The sequence below is a fragment of the Rhyacophila brunnea genome, unplaced genomic scaffold (assembly GCF_057557595.1).
Source record: "Rhyacophila brunnea isolate RB1 unplaced genomic scaffold, BYU_Rbru_1.0 scaffold_18, whole genome shotgun sequence".
NCBI lineage: Eukaryota > Metazoa > Arthropoda > Insecta > Trichoptera > Rhyacophilidae > Rhyacophila > Rhyacophila brunnea.
In genome coordinates, this window is record NW_028232837.1 from 8,544,562 (window position 1) to 8,560,546 (window position 15,985).

The 15,985-nt window shown below is 35.6% G+C and overlaps 1 protein-coding gene across 1 annotated transcript; it reads left to right on the forward strand.

The window, feature by feature from the left end:
* The first annotated feature begins 5,251 nt into the window (after positions 1-5,251).
* LOC147073173 (uncharacterized) lies at positions 5,252-15,081 on the forward strand. Its single transcript, XM_085945293.1, has 2 exons — positions 5,252-5,510; positions 11,512-15,081. The coding sequence occupies exons 1-2, from the start codon at positions 5,341-5,343 to the stop codon at positions 14,348-14,350; spliced, it is 3,009 nt and encodes a 1,002-aa protein (XP_085801419.1). The 5' UTR covers positions 5,252-5,340; the 3' UTR covers positions 14,351-15,081.
* The last annotated feature ends 904 nt before the right edge of the window (positions 15,082-15,985 follow it).

Here is a 15,985-nt window from a genome sequence, read left to right on the forward strand (position 1 = left end):
AATAGGGACCGACGACTAATGACAAAATGTGTCTCCGTGTCCGAGTGGCTAACTTTAGCCGTCACATATAAACTCGCCTCGTCTGCCGCACAGCCATAAATCAAACCTTCCAAGAACGGCGATCCGGTGTTGCATATGAAGACCGCGTAGATCTACCTAGCGACAGTCGCACGTAACCTTCGAAACATATATATTTGGATGCGGTGATCGGCGAGCCGGTACAGTAATAACCAATTCGTAGGTGTTTGTATACGTCCTGACGTCTTCGACTCGGAGCCCAAGAAGCATTCAACTTGTCGATTACAACAATAGATGTTTTTTCAAATTAAAAAGTCGCATTCGACCAATCTGCGGAGTAATCTATACCATACCATAAAAAAGGATTGAAAGAAGATAACAACAAACCATACGCAGTCTCAAATCTAGGTTAAGGTTTCGATTGCTAAGGAAGCGTCTCATTTTGGGAAAAGGCACCCCTGCTCAGTGAGGTCCCGTGGGGGTAGACAGATTGAGCGTAGCTTGGAGGCGGTAGTTACCCAAAGGGCGGCAAATCGAGGAGAATCACTAGGTATATAAGTATAGAAATAGGAAATATCTTTCTATTACAAAAATCAGCTCACTGATTGGAAGCAAAATGTATTAATTAGGTACCTACCTACTATAAAAGTTTTAACAGGATTTTTTGTCGGTTTCGCGATGTCTAGTTTACTTCCGTTGTCCTTAGATGTCACGTTCTTGGTGAACAGCAATGACACGTGCACACCTAATTTAAAATTTATTCAAATATGTTTGCCAGTCACTCGCGAGTTTTTGAAGTTGTCAAGTGTATTTTTAAATGTAGATACCTATCTGAAACCGTAGACTCGCAATATTGTCTATTGGAGCCAATGACATTAATATGGACGAATCAAGTGGGAAAAAAATGACACTCACTTTTTTGTCGGGTCTGCCGAATGGCATAATCTGTTTTAACGCCATTACAATAAAGGTGATATTGCTATAAACTCCCGATGCTTTTTGTCAGTGCCGAATGGTTCGGTTTGGACGGGTTCGCTCAAATGAACATTGAAACTAGAAACACATCTGACACCACCGCAGAGATCCGAGGACGTTCCTTACAGGAAAACTGTAAGTGACATTGTGTACAAGACCGCATTTGCGGCATGGCAGGCGAGGTGGACCGCCTCCCCCAAGGGGCGGCACACTTACCGTTTTTTTCCAGACGTATTCTGCAGGCACCAAACTAGAAGACTCCAACCTTCGCACTGCATTAGCCAGTTCCTCACCGGCCATGGCAACTTCGCCGCCAGACTCCACGAGTTTGGCTTGATAGTAGATGGGCCGGGTTGTACCTGCGGGCATGACCACCAAGATGTTGAACATATCCTCTGGGATTGTCCGCTTATGGAATTCGAACGAGCGGAGCTGTTTGCCAGGGTCCGTCCTCACACGGGCCCAATTGGTCATGGAGATCTGGTAGCAACCGAGGCCAACTTTGCGGCATTTGAGAAATTTGCAGCGTCGTATGGGGAGCGAGATAGTCCCGACTCTTCTGTAGACTCATCCATTTCAATTCGTGACACTCAGTATGCGGGTACACAAAGCGCTTAACGTCAGCGGACAGCAGAGCCAGTCCAAAAACAAACATTTTCTTTCTTAACTTTCTTCTTTAAGCACTACGGTGCATGGTTGCAGCATCAGTCCCGTGCGGCTCCGTCTCGGGACGGAATGAGCACTTAAAGGTGGGCACTTACTGTTCTAACGCCATTACAATAAAGGTGATATTGCTATGAATTCCCGATGCGTGATATCGCATAATGGAAATTGCGTGACGTCTACCTATACATGTGCAAATGTCGCTATGGCCGAATTTACTTGCTAGCTACTGTATTGAGTGCGTTGTCCATTAATAATGTCATTGATTGGAGCAGAGATGGCATTTAAATTAGATTTAGTGGTATATATTTTGTTAGATACGTTACCAACAAGACACATAATACAACATATTTCTTAGATATTGGAGTCACGAAAGGATGATAAAAAGTACTGTATAAAAAGATGTTATGGCATTTTGGCACTGCCTAGGGGCGGCATTTTGTCTAGGGACGTCACTGCCTCTGCTATCTCAATCCTTTGTTTTAATTTCCTGAGACTGTTCCCATTTCTCATTATTTACCCATGTTGAAAAATATCGACCCTTAATCGGCAGAACAACGTAAGCGACACTTTTTGGTAAATTGCGTTTTAAATGGAGAACTGTTCAATATCACCTAGCGCGTAAGTGACAAAAACATTAGAGCCCGATCTCAATCGCGTGTAATTTTTTTAGGGTCTGTGTCTTTTAGCGTTTTAACTTGTATCGCATTATAAAGTAGAGCAAAATAACGTAACCGACGTTATTTGATAGCGTTAGCTACGGTACGGTTTATTCGGTGGTCCGTCTGGTAGTGAGTTGTGCGAAAACCGATTTGGAAGCAAAGCTCGCGCCGTCCAGTAAAACTGGCTGAGATAAAATAAGCCTGGTAATAGAGTTTATTAAACAATAATTACCCGCCATTCCATCTCACTATTGTCGGAATAATCTACGAAGAATAGTATCTTCCTGTAGATTTTTGAAATGTTAAAAATGTATATAAAATTAATACTGAAAATTTGGATTCTTTGAATAAATCCATTAATGTCGTGATTCGGAATGTTTTCAGAAACGTATTTAATAGACAATAAGTTCAACTTGGGTTTTCATCTACCAAAAAAGATAATAGTGTTCTTTTTGCGAGAAAGTAACAAATATGTCTGGTGACGAGAGACTTCGGCTAATTGAAACGGATACTTACAAATGTCCCCTTACCGTAAAGGATAAATTCAAGGAGATGTTCTTTAATGATCTGGCCAAAAGTAAAAATCACAATGACGTATTGTTTTGACCTCGAGAAGGTGCTAAACAGCTAAACACTCCCTAGTCGAAATACGCATACTATAATGAAAGTATCTACGAAAGTGGAATAAATAATGGATACTGCTTTTTATGGGGTGAAACTGATGGTAAACGTGGCAGTAATGAGATCTCCGCAATAATGCACAAATCTTTGGACAGGACTGACAAAGCGGGAAAAAATCAAGGAATTATTATACTGTGATTGGTCAGAATAAGAACCGGGCAACACTGGGTATGCTATCTTATTTTATGAAAAATTCAACATTCATTGAATTATTGATAGAAATACATTTTCTATTACCAGTGGGTCTATTCTGTATTTATCGACCGCTAAAGTGATAAAGTGATAAATATTATCAAACTTAGGGTAGGTTTGTATTATAGAATTAGCACTTATTGTAACAATTACAATACGTTGATTGTAATTGTTGCAATAATTAATAACACTTTTATATAAACCTACCCTAAGTTTGATAATATCTATCACTTTAGCGGTCGATAACTATAGAATAGACCCACTGATCGTACTACGACGCCGGTCGATTCCATTCATGCGACAATTGAGTCATTTATATTCAGAGTAGTTTGGGCACTATCAGAATGACCCACCATCATTTCCAACGCTAGGTCATCATGTCATATGCAGAATTCCGTGACTGGAAATCTTTCGCTGCTACTTGCATTCCTTCAAAGTTCAAAATTAAATTTGGTGAATTACGAAAGGCATAATTTAAAAAACTTACCAAATATTGTACCTACTCTGGTGACAGTAGGACTAAACTGTTAGACCTAGAAAATGTCATCAGTGGGTCTATTCTATGCTTATCGACCGCTAAAGTGATAAAGTGAAAAATATTATCAAACTTAGGGTAGGTTTGTATCAAAATATTAGCACTTATTGTAACAATTACACGAAGCCGGTTTTTATTGTTGCAATAAGTGCTATATTTTAACAGCACCTATCTTGCTGCTGTTAAAATATCGCACTTATTGCAACAATAAAAACCGGCTTCGTGTAATTGTTACAATATGTGCTAATATTTTGATACAAACCTACCCTAAGTTTGATACTATTTATCAATTTAGTGTTCGATAAGTATAGAATAGACCCACTGATCCCGATCAAGTGCTGTGATGCTTTAAGCGCAGCCACCCTTGCTGTATAGTGCTAAATCACCAATATCGGAGATCGAGTATAACGATCTTAAAAGTCTCTGTGTTAGATGTAATATCCTTCAGAGATGACGGATGAGTTTATGAAACTGCCACATGGATTATCAGTGGAAGATACTTTACCAGAATCCGATCAGGAAGATGTGAATGAGGATAATACAGCGATTACTGCTTAAAAAATGTGGGACAATATTTTTTTTGTAAAACTGAATAGTTGATTACAATTTTATTTTATCATAATTAGTAGGTCCCCATATTTAATTATGTACGAGTAGATACGTACCTATTTCATTTTGAAAAATAACAATACCTGATAATATTAATAATATAAGCGAAACCTTAAAAATACCAATCATTTATTTTTATTTTACCTATATGTGATTAAGTATCTACAAGCAAAAATATTAATTTAAAAAGTCAAAGTATTTTTAATTTATTAAACAACGCCCCCTTTCGTAAAATAAATGGGTACTTATGTTATTTATTTTAATACTTAATTAGTGATGCCCTGTCATGATAATTAGCATGAAATTTATAAATAAAAACGACTACGCCAAATAGCGTAAGCGACATGCCTGGAAAAAAATATCGCGTCATAGACATAAGCAAAACAGCGTTACCGCCACTAATGCAATTGTTTTATAATTTCCGTATAGGCAGTAACCAATTATTATTAACCACATTAACAGAATTCATTTTTGGAACTAATTACGGAAATAATTAAAAAAAAACCTTCTCCTCTAAAATTTATGAATTGTCGCTTACGTTGTTCTGTCGATTAAGGGTCGATATTACATTTACAGTGGACCACACGTTCCATGTATTCCCTGTTAATAATAATACCATAATATTAATGTTTTAAAATTGATTTATGATTATTAGGAATTTGCACAAGGCCTGTTTAACTCCGGTGTACCTGTGGTCGGACTATAAAAAGAAACGCGTCGTATTTATAATTTATAATGTGTATTATTTCAATGCCACAAGATATTGTCAAACGTATACACCATTACCCAGAAATTAAGAATTAATATAATAATCATCGCAGCACTCGAGCACAGAATTATCTTTACAATTTTATCTTATCTGCTTTTTCTTAAGATAGCCACAAGCCTTTAAAACGCCATACATCGGGAAAAAAATACATTGCCAATTATAAGTGATCAATAGTAACACCTGTGACTGCAACAATACCGAACGACTAAATAACACTTTAAACAGTGTTAGCGACCATGTCGTCAAAGTTTTTAGTGTTGGCTTTGACCCTGTGTCTATGGGCTGCCATAGATGCATCGTGTGTGCCGGAACCGTGTCCTGAAGAAGGGAACGGCCTTTTGCTGCTCCCAGTACCCTGGAACTGTGGACAGTTTATATCGTGCATAGCTGGAAACGCTGTCATCAGGTTTGTACTTTTATAAAAAAAATATTTAGAGAATGTTTTAGCATAATAATTCGAATTTATTATTTCTCGAGATTACTTCGAGAGAAATTTTTTCACCACTTTCACAACGAATTCCCCAAAGCTCAAACAACGAAACAAAAACCAACTCTAATTTTTGAGTTTCAAATATTGCGAGAAACAATCGGAAAATCAAAACCTCTACAACCAAAGTACGCAATTTAAGAACTTATAAATACCGCTTAATTAAACAATATTTCCAAAAATAATAAATGGATTTAGTAAATAATAATAATATATCTTTCGAAAAAAATCGTTTTCAACAAACAAAAATTTCAAAAATCGACCAGCTGGAGGAGGATACTTTAATTTCACGAATCTGGCCAAAAGTTTTTTTTATTTATTATTTCCAATGATGTTATACATCATTGATTATTTCAACATACTTACTTACATTCTAAAACGTTTATAAACATGATAATTGTATAATTGTAAAATCTTTTAGATAACAATGTAATATAGTCGTGTCCATTGCAAACCCTTTTATCAGTAAATAATAATATGCAAAATTGACTATTTGATGGCAGTGACGTTCCTAGACAAAATACCGCCCCTAGGCAGCACCAAAATGCCGCCCCATTTTTATACTTACAGTATTTTTTATCATCCTTTCATGACTCCAATATCTAAGAAATGTGTTGTATGGATACATTACTTACAAAATATTTACCACTAAAATATATAAAATTATATTTAGATATAAAAAGCCAATAAATATGGTAATTATCTTAGACATTTATCCAAATCACTGAGGTTCTATTTGGTAGATATATCTGACACATTTGGTTTGTGCCTTTTAGCAATACACAGATTTATTATTTTCACACCATTTGTACTATGCTATTATTGTACGACATGTAATCAAAATAATTTTAGCTATTTCTACAAATAAGTATAATATACCAAATGATTCTCCTTGATTGCCGCCCTTCGAGTAAATGCCGCCCCCAAGCAACGATCAAACTGCCTACCCCCACGGGACGTCACTGTTTGATGGGATCTAAATTAAAGGGTGGATTACAAAAACAACATAATATATATTATGTCAGTTTTTTTTTCATATTTGAGGTTTATATGTCATTTTGTTTTTAAAAATGTTGTCTATTATACTCTCGAAAATTGTGTAAAAGTTTCTTTGATTCCAGCAAAAAAAATCATTTGACAAAATAGTTTCTACAAATGCATAATATTATTAATTTTATTGTGTAAACTGACATCCGTCTACTACATATTTTCCTGATGGGTACTTCAAAAGTTCTAATTATTATGTTATTGTGTAGTAATCAAAAAAATAATTCATAATTCACAAGAAAGAGATTCTATGAGGTTTTTTGCTCTCCTGTAATATTGCTCAGTTCTGACATTTGTTCTTTTTGTAATCCACCCTTCTTAGGAGACAAAGAAATATACATAATAATTATACAACCTACTAATTTTTAATCTTCATTTCTTATGAAACGAATCATTTACATGAAATGAATAATTTACATGAAGTTTTGTGGTGGTAAAACACAAGTCGCAAAGCAAATATATTAAAACGTCTTTTTTCCGTAGACGCGTCGGTATTTCGACAGTTTCAAAATTACAAATATTATGTAAAATGGTGTCAGATTATTCTAGCAGTGCAGGCGACTCGTTTAGGTGTTGGTACCGTTGCTTTAAAATGACACTAACACCGTTTCAACGTGATTTCGTCGTGTTCGCAATGCCAGAAGAATCTGTCCTTTTTTGAATCTTGCTTCTGCATTTACCTTCACTTTAAAACAGTAAAAATAGATTTTTTCTTGGTCATTTCAAATATGTTATCTAATATTTCAAATCTGTTACTCATTTTATGCAACATTTAAAAAACGAGCGTGATAGGTATCTAATGTAGTTGCATACTATGTAATCTGTTTCTTTGACAGTTGTCGGTTATAGAGAATTATTCAAAAAATACACTTTAGTGTTAAAGTCAGAAAACGACAGTTTTTATAAAACGTATCTTATCTATCGATATATGAAGACAGCGATCTACGTATTTCCATTGTATTCCCTTACTTACATTAAATTTAGCAAATTGCATGCGTATGCCTACCTACCGGTAGCTAAGGGTGGAGGTAGGCTGTTAAGATCCGCCATTAATAGTGCACACTAAACTTTGTCAGTTATACGTATTTATTTTTATTAAAATAAGACTACAATTAATTTATATATGGTGTTGGTTAGTATTTAAAATTCAATTAAACCCTGCGAAACCAAGCCATAATCGATAATAGTCAAAAAATACTCGTCAAACAATAAAATATCTAAAATTATGCAATTAAATCATACATAAATTTGGATATTTTATAGATAGAATAATATGTTTATAATTGTTCGGTTTAGGCAGGGCTTAATGAATTTAATAAAATGAACCTACAATATGTGTAATATGTATTCTTAATCCAACGAAAATAAATAAGTATGAATGAAAAAGTGTGCACAATTTTGTCTTATCGCCATCTATAAATTGTAGTATTAGTTCAATAAAAACAAATACGTATGACTGACAAAGTTTAGTGTGAACTATTTATGGCGGTTAACATCTTACCTCCACCCTTCGCTACTGCTACCTACTTACTATTTTTTTTAAATAAAATAATCGATAATCCAATTCTTTTACCAAGAGCAAAATAACGACAAAAATAAACTGAAAAATCCACTATATTAATATTATTTTCACAACCTATCAAATAGCAAATCGCACACTATGCCACACTTGTTCTCATGTGGAGAAGTACTGACCACCTACGCCATTATTAAATGAATGTAATAATAAGAGTAGAGAGTAGAAACATTGTTTAAACAACTGAAATATTAGCTAAACAGATTCATTCGGTGTATGTAGTTTGTACAAAGACAGTAATGCCCAATTCAACAGCGAATCATTTTAAATAATCAACACGTTAAAAATAAACATAAAAATTACAATTCAGACAAAACTATAAAAACAGACGTGCATTTTCAGTCACATTTTTGTTAGCACAATTTATTTTACGAGTACATATTTCTATTTTTTTTTTCTTTTATGGTAACTTTCAATTCGTAATGGAAATGTATTGTATTCTACTTCTTAACAAGTGGAATTAGTAGTAAATATTGTGTTTTGTTAAAATATAATTGTATAAACTCTTTAGAAGGTATCGTAGTAGATTTTTGGGTTTCCACCGTGTGTCCTTCCTCCTTCTTTCCTCGACGTTTCGGGCTCGTTGCAGAGGTCATTATCAAGAGTGATATGTTTTGTGATGAAATGTAGTGTAGGCATGGCCCTCACATCCTGAAGCGGGCTCCCAAGCTAGGATCTTTGGCGCGGGCCCCCCTACCCATTGCTAAAGATAAAGGCGTTGCTCAGAGTAATGTGTCAATCGTTACGACCAGAGATACCGGCTCGAATATTGGATTTTGCTGATAGTGCCGGAAGCCATGACGTTTTTAACCGTAATCCATCATCCCTATTAATATTTTCAGGGTTTCTATAGATTTCAATGGCCTCCTTTACCAATAGTGCGAAATATCCTTTATTCCGACCCAATATCTTGGTTTCAAAGTCAAATTTGTGTCCTGTATCCATCGAGTGCTCGGCAATAGCTGACATCGTGTAATGTTTAAGTCGGTATGCCCTCTCGTGTTCACTCACAAGAAGGAAGAAGGACACACAGTAGAAACCAAAAAATCTACTACGATAAAAAACAATAGTGAAAGCCTCAAACATTATATATCTTTAGAAGGTGTTATTTTTTTCTAATCTAGTAAAAAGATGTTTTTTTCTCGAAAAACAAAAATGTTTACTTTAATATTCTTAGATGGGTATTGACTATTTTAAAATGAAAATAATTAGCAAAACGTATTCAATCGTCACCTAGCTGGATCCAATCACTGCTGGATGAAGGCCTCTCCAGTCTGATTCAATTTCTCTCCGTGGGGCGCGTCATTATGTAGAACTTTACTATCTCATCGACCCAGCGGACACAACTTTTACCTTCCAGACGTTTCATACCTACGTCTTTCCATTGAATTTATTTAGATTAGATTTATCCAACAATCGTTTGTTTCCTTATCAAAATAATAATAAAAATAATATGTTGATAACAGATATTAATAGAGACTAATTAATACATCGCATTGATTGTTGGTATTATCTCGTACCTACATATTATTATATTTTTATCGAGCATAATTATTAATAGATAATATTGTAAATACTAAATTCAATTAATCTACGCAGCAATGGCGAAGGGTGGAGGTAGGCTGTTAAGATCAGATATAAACAGCGCACACTAAACTTTGTCAGTCAAACGTATCTATTTGTTTTTATTCAACTAATACTACAATATGTAGATAATGTTTATAAATTTTTAAAATTCAATTAAACCCTGCCTAATCCAAGGCATAATAGACAATAGTCAAAAAAATATTTTATAGATAGAAGAATATTTTTTATCGATTATGGTTTGGTTTAGGCAGAGCTTAATAAATTTTAAAAAACCATCCGACACCATCTGTAATATTTATTCTCAATTCAAAGAAAAGAAATAAGTATGACTGAAAAAGTGTGCACTTTTTTGTCGGATTGCCCATAGCATACCTAAAATATTATGGTTTGGTTAAGCCAGGGTTTAATTGAATTTTAAAAATTTACCAGCGCCATCTGCAAATAGTATTATTAGTTAAATGAAAACAAATAAGTATGACTGACAAACTATAGTGTACACTATTTATGTCGAATCTTAACAGCCTACCTCCACCCCTCGCCACTGCTACGCAGTATGTATGAAAATTTTAGCATATAAATCGATTAGTTATACCTAAACTAATAGTTAAGGCGAATCCTCTACCTACGAGAGGCACCTAGCGGAAAAATACGAAGCTTGCAATTTGAGACATTTTTTCTGATAATTTACAATTTAAACTATATTAATTAATAAATATGTATCTCAAAATATTAAAAAGAAAAAAAATATTTTAAGTCAAAGATAAACTCACAATTTTAAAAAATATACACTACATATTATTTTATAGTTATTTATATTGATTATTAAAATTTAGTTTATTAAGTTTTCTTTAGTGTATTAAAGAGATTTTCTACTAATTCATAGTTTTAATATTTTTTATATTTATTTTAAAAAACATCGATTTTATAAAAATATAAATGTATATAACTTAAAATCCTTTTTAATGAAGCTCGATATGATTTACATAACATATTTCGTAACTATTTAGTAGGTACTAACCTTGTGTATTATTGTAAAACAATCATCAATAGTATGTCAACGTCGCTTTTGGGAACCTTTAATTTGCAGTAAAATATTAAAATATTTTTTAATTTTATTTTTATAATTTTAATAGTGATATAAATATGAAGTACCTATCATATAAATTGAATAATTATAAATAATGTAATGGTCGCGCGTTCAGTAATTAAAACACCACAGACACAATAAAATTAGTATTGACACAAAATATTCAATAATGTAATAAATAATACATGTTTGATACTGTCAGTCTTTCGTGTTTGCGGAGATAATCAGCACTAAAAATAATTCTGTTGTTCTACAAACCTACATTTAGGACAGTTAAGTTGTCACTTTTATTTCAATTTATATTAATATACATATGTAGGTATCCATTATACAGAAAACTATGACAAAACTCCGCTAATTTCAATAAGTAGTATTTCTATCCATTAGACCCCTGTGAAAAAGACAGGTGCATGCAAACCGTGAACCGCAATAATAAAACATGTTGCAAGCCGCATACAGGCACAAGATGTCACATTTTTTCAATTCCCAAAGCGTTTAATAGCATCAAGCCAACAAATATAATTTTACTTATGTAGGTACTAAGATATCGTACTTATATTCTTATACAAAGCTTCAAAGAGAAAATGTGGGAATTACTAATTGAACTTCTTTTTTTATTTCAGAAACTGCGGAAATGGTATGTACTTTGACAATCAGAAGCAAACATGCGTCACGAAAGAGCATGCCAATTGTAAAGTATGCACTCCAGACAGCAGCGAAGAATCCAACAGCCTTGAAGACTCCGACGAGGATGAGGGCGTAGAAATTCCAGTTCTGGTCCCAAATCCACCAATGACTTTCAACAATATATCCCAGCGATGCATCGACAACAGCGTGACTCCAGTCTCCTGTAACATGATAATCGGTGATGACAAGCTATTGCCTCACCCAGACGACTGCGGCTTGTTTTACTACTGCGTAAATACTCAGCTTGCACCAATCTGCAGAGACTGTCCGGCCAATCTTCATTTCAACCCAGTCAAAAAGGTCTGCGATCATCCCAATGTTGCAGAATGTGAAGTAACCCCTAAACCAAAGGCATCAGAATTATTGTTTGCTATTGACGATTTGGCAGTCGAGCCCATCATATGCGAAAAGGAAAATGGAATTCTTGCAGATCTACGCCCAAACCCAAATGATTGTAACAAGTACTTCGTCTGTGACTGGGGTTATCTTATTCCCATGAGTTGTCCACCGGGAATGCACTTCAGTACTCTATTTAATATCTGTGATATCCCAGCTAATGCAAGATGCGAAGAACAACCAGGATTAAAATTAACAAACCGGCCTACAACATTTATCGAGCAACCTCAAAACATTAAACTCATTGAGGATGAACTTCCAAGGGAGGACAATATTTCTGAACGATGCATCCTACACACTGTGACTCCTGTCGAATGTCCTGCTGATATCGGTGATGATAGATTGCTTCCCCACCCGGATGACTGCAACTTATTCTATTACTGCGTAGGTTTGATAAATAAGCCTCTGTGTAGGGAGTGTCCTGCCAATCTCCATTTCAATCCCATTAAGAAAGTCTGCGATCACGCCGAAGTAGCCGGATGTAGGTCTTGGTCAGAACGAGAATCACCGGTCAGCTCTTCTACATCATCCGGTAACAATAATCCTCAAAGAAATTCAACTACCATTGAATGTGTCACCACAATTGACGAAGAAGGATACGTAGAGCTTCACCCCAATCCGGAAAGTTGTGATTCTTTCTACATTTGCTCGTGGGGTATTCCTCACTTGACATACTGTCCGAAAGGCCAGGAATTCAACCCTGTTCTTTTGGTCTGCGATTTGCCAGAAGAAGCCGGATGCACCGCTTCAAATATTACTACTACTACTACAGCTGCTCCTAATGCCACAGAACCGCCAATGATTGAGACTACTACTCCATCCAGTGAAGGAAACTCAACCACAATTAAATGTAACACCACTACCAATGAAGGAGAGGTAGAGCTTCATCCAAATCCAGAGAGTTGTACCTCGTTCTACATTTGCTCGTGGGGTATACCCTATTTGTCGTATTGTCCGGCGGGACTTGAGTTCAACCCTGTTCTTTTGATCTGTGATGAACCAGAAAATGCTGGATGCAATGCCACAGGTTCGGTCACACCATCCCCTAATATCACACTACCAATTTATGAAATACCACTCCCAGCTGCAGCTATTGCTCTTCAACCACCTGTGCTTGAAATCACAAATCCATCTGTTAAGAATACAAGCGCGATTGAATGTAGTACCACAATCGATGAAGGAGACGTAGAACTCCATCCAAATCCAGAAAGTTGTGACTCATTCTACATTTGCTCATGGGGAGTACCGTATTTGACCTATTGTCCGAAAGGAATGGAATTCAACCCTGTCCTCTTAGTATGTGACTTACCAGAAGATGCTGGTTGTAATAAGCCAAGTCAAATTAGTCCCGCGTCAGCATCTGTTGCTCTTCAACCACCAGTACTTGAAATCACAAATCCATCTGTTAAGAATACAAGCGCGATTCAATGTAGTACCACAATCGATGAAGGAGACGTAGAACTCCATCCAAATCCAGAAAGTTGTGACTCATTCTACATTTGCTCATGGGGAATACCGTATTTGACCTATTGCCCGAAAGGAATGGAATTCAACCCTGTCCTCTTAGTATGTGACTTACCAGAAGATGCTGGTTGTAATAAACCAGGTCAAATTAGTCCCGCGTCAGCATCTGTTGCTCTTCAACTACCAGTACTTGAAATCACAAATCCATCTGTTAAGAATACAAGCGCGATTGAATGTAGTACCACAATCGATGAAGGAGACGTAGAGCTCCATCCAAATCCTGAAAGTTGTGACTCATTCTATATTTGCTCATGGGGAGTACCGTATTTGACCTATTGTCCGAAAGGAATGGAATTCAACCCTGTTCTTTTGGTCTGCGATTTGCCAGAAGACGCTGGTTGTCAGATTTATCCTACTTCAGCAGCCATTGCCCCACAGCCACCAGTACTTGAAATCACAAAATCTCCAGCGATTAAATGCACCACTACAACTGACGAAGGAGACGTAGAGCTCCACCCAAATCCAGAAAGTTGTGATTCTTTCTACATTTGCTCTTGGGGAATACCTCATCTGACTCTCTGCCCACATGGACTCAAATTCAACCCTGTCCTTTTAGTCTGTGACTTGCCAGAAGATGCTGGCTGCAACATCGCAAGTTTAACTAAACCCGCTTCAACACCTATCGCCCCACAACCGCCAGTACTTGAAATCACAAAATCCCCAGCGATTAAGTGCACCACTACAACCGACGAAGGAGACGTAGAGCTCCACCCAAATCCAGAAAGTTGTGATTCTTTCTACATTTGCTCGTGGGGAATACCTCATCTTATCCTCTGCCAACATGGTCTCAAATTCAACCCTGTCCTCTTAGTCTGCGATCTGCCTGAAAATGCTGGCTGCAGCATTTCAATCTAAGCCAATATTACTGCTTCGATTTAATCTCACCAACTTTCCATGGTTGTAACTTTTGGTTTGCTCCTCTACGGGCCAAGCATCAAAAAGGCTTGTGATATGAAAGTGCTTTCTGTAATCATAATACCTATTATAATTTAATTTTGTGTTAATTGTGAATGTCACCACTGACCACAATTATTTTAAATGATTGTAAAATTGACAGGTTAAAATATTTGGATATTTTGTATTAGCCAAACAATGACAAATTTGAATGAATCTTCTTCTCATAGGTTTAATAATTTACTCTACTAGTATTAGGATAAAAGAAGAATTATTCTATTCAATGTACTTGTATAAATCAATGTCCATTGTTACTAATCGTCGTTGAAACTAGAAAAATGTGTAACACCGTTTTAATCGAAAACTGACTTTGAATGCCATCTAGGGGCTGTTGTTAATATCTATCCGTCTTGCAATAATGATGTAATTCCATAAAAATGTAACATTTTTAAATGATGGATTAATATTTTGCGTAAGCTCCAAAGTAGCGTTTTTGGAGTTACACAATTTTCTAGTTTCAACGACGTAATTTGACAATTAAATAACTTGGCATAGGTATTATATAAATATAAAGAAAACTAAATTAAATGATTTTAAATATTTATTATTTTATAGCGTTTATAGCCAAATTTTATTAATTTTTGTAATGGTACTTAAATATTTTATTTGCGAAAAAAGAATGCTTCATAATATACCAGAAATAAAAATTTGCATATGTAATACAAACTTCCAGACTTTTATTATTGTCCCTAAAAAAATTGCATGAAAACCTTCCTAATTCATTTCTTGGTCGTAAAATCAGAGTTCCATCATGAAGATTAGCCAAGTTTGGTAATAGCACTTTGACTGTTCTAATCAAAGACGGTCAGCAATCTTCAGCTTTGTCAGGTGAAACGACCATGGCTATATTTTAGCGACTTTTGGTATTTTTAAATAAATCCGCTTGAATTATTGTCAACATATATTTTGAAGCACTGATCGCTACCCCCTTCTGTGATAGCCAAGTAACATGTGACCCTTCGCCATGTTGGATAAATTTTTATTAGTCAGGAAACACAAGTAATTATAAAATAAAATTCTACTCGCCTAACAGCTTTCAGACTTTTTTACAATTAGACCAAATTTGTGGTGTGTTTATCCCGCTTGACCTGCCACACCGGGCCCCTCCTAAGCCCGGGCCCCCAGGCTACAGCCCTGTCAGCCCCCCCCACCCCTTGTGGGGCCATGGAAACGACCGTGTGTAGGCAGGGGCGACTCTACCTTTAGGGTTTGTATGGACCATACCCACATCGTTATCATGTCAAAAATACACGTCCGATATTTTTATCTTTGTCATAATATACCAATTTGATTACATGATTAAATGAACTATTTAATTTATTTTATCCATCACAATTTTATAGAGATATGTATTATTATTATACAAATAAAAAAAGCAATGATTGTAAATTATGTAATGACATAACGATGATTACGCAGTATTAAAATAATTAATTGAATTAAATATGCCTTATTTCACGGTGACACCTATGTACAAATTAAGAAAGCTATGACGTCTGTTTTTCGCTCACTTACTCACTTTCGGTCACTCAGTCC

Bases quoted from the DNA above. Each gene is read 5' to 3' on its own strand.
- LOC147073173 (XM_085945293.1), top strand. From the start codon at position 5,341: ATGTCGTCAAAGTTTTTAGTGTTGGCTTTGACCCTGTGTCTATGGGCT. The intron at 5,511-11,511 runs GTTTGTACTTTT...TTTTTATTTCAG, and splicing joins GCTGGAAACGCTGTCATCAG to AAACTGCGGAAATGGTATGT.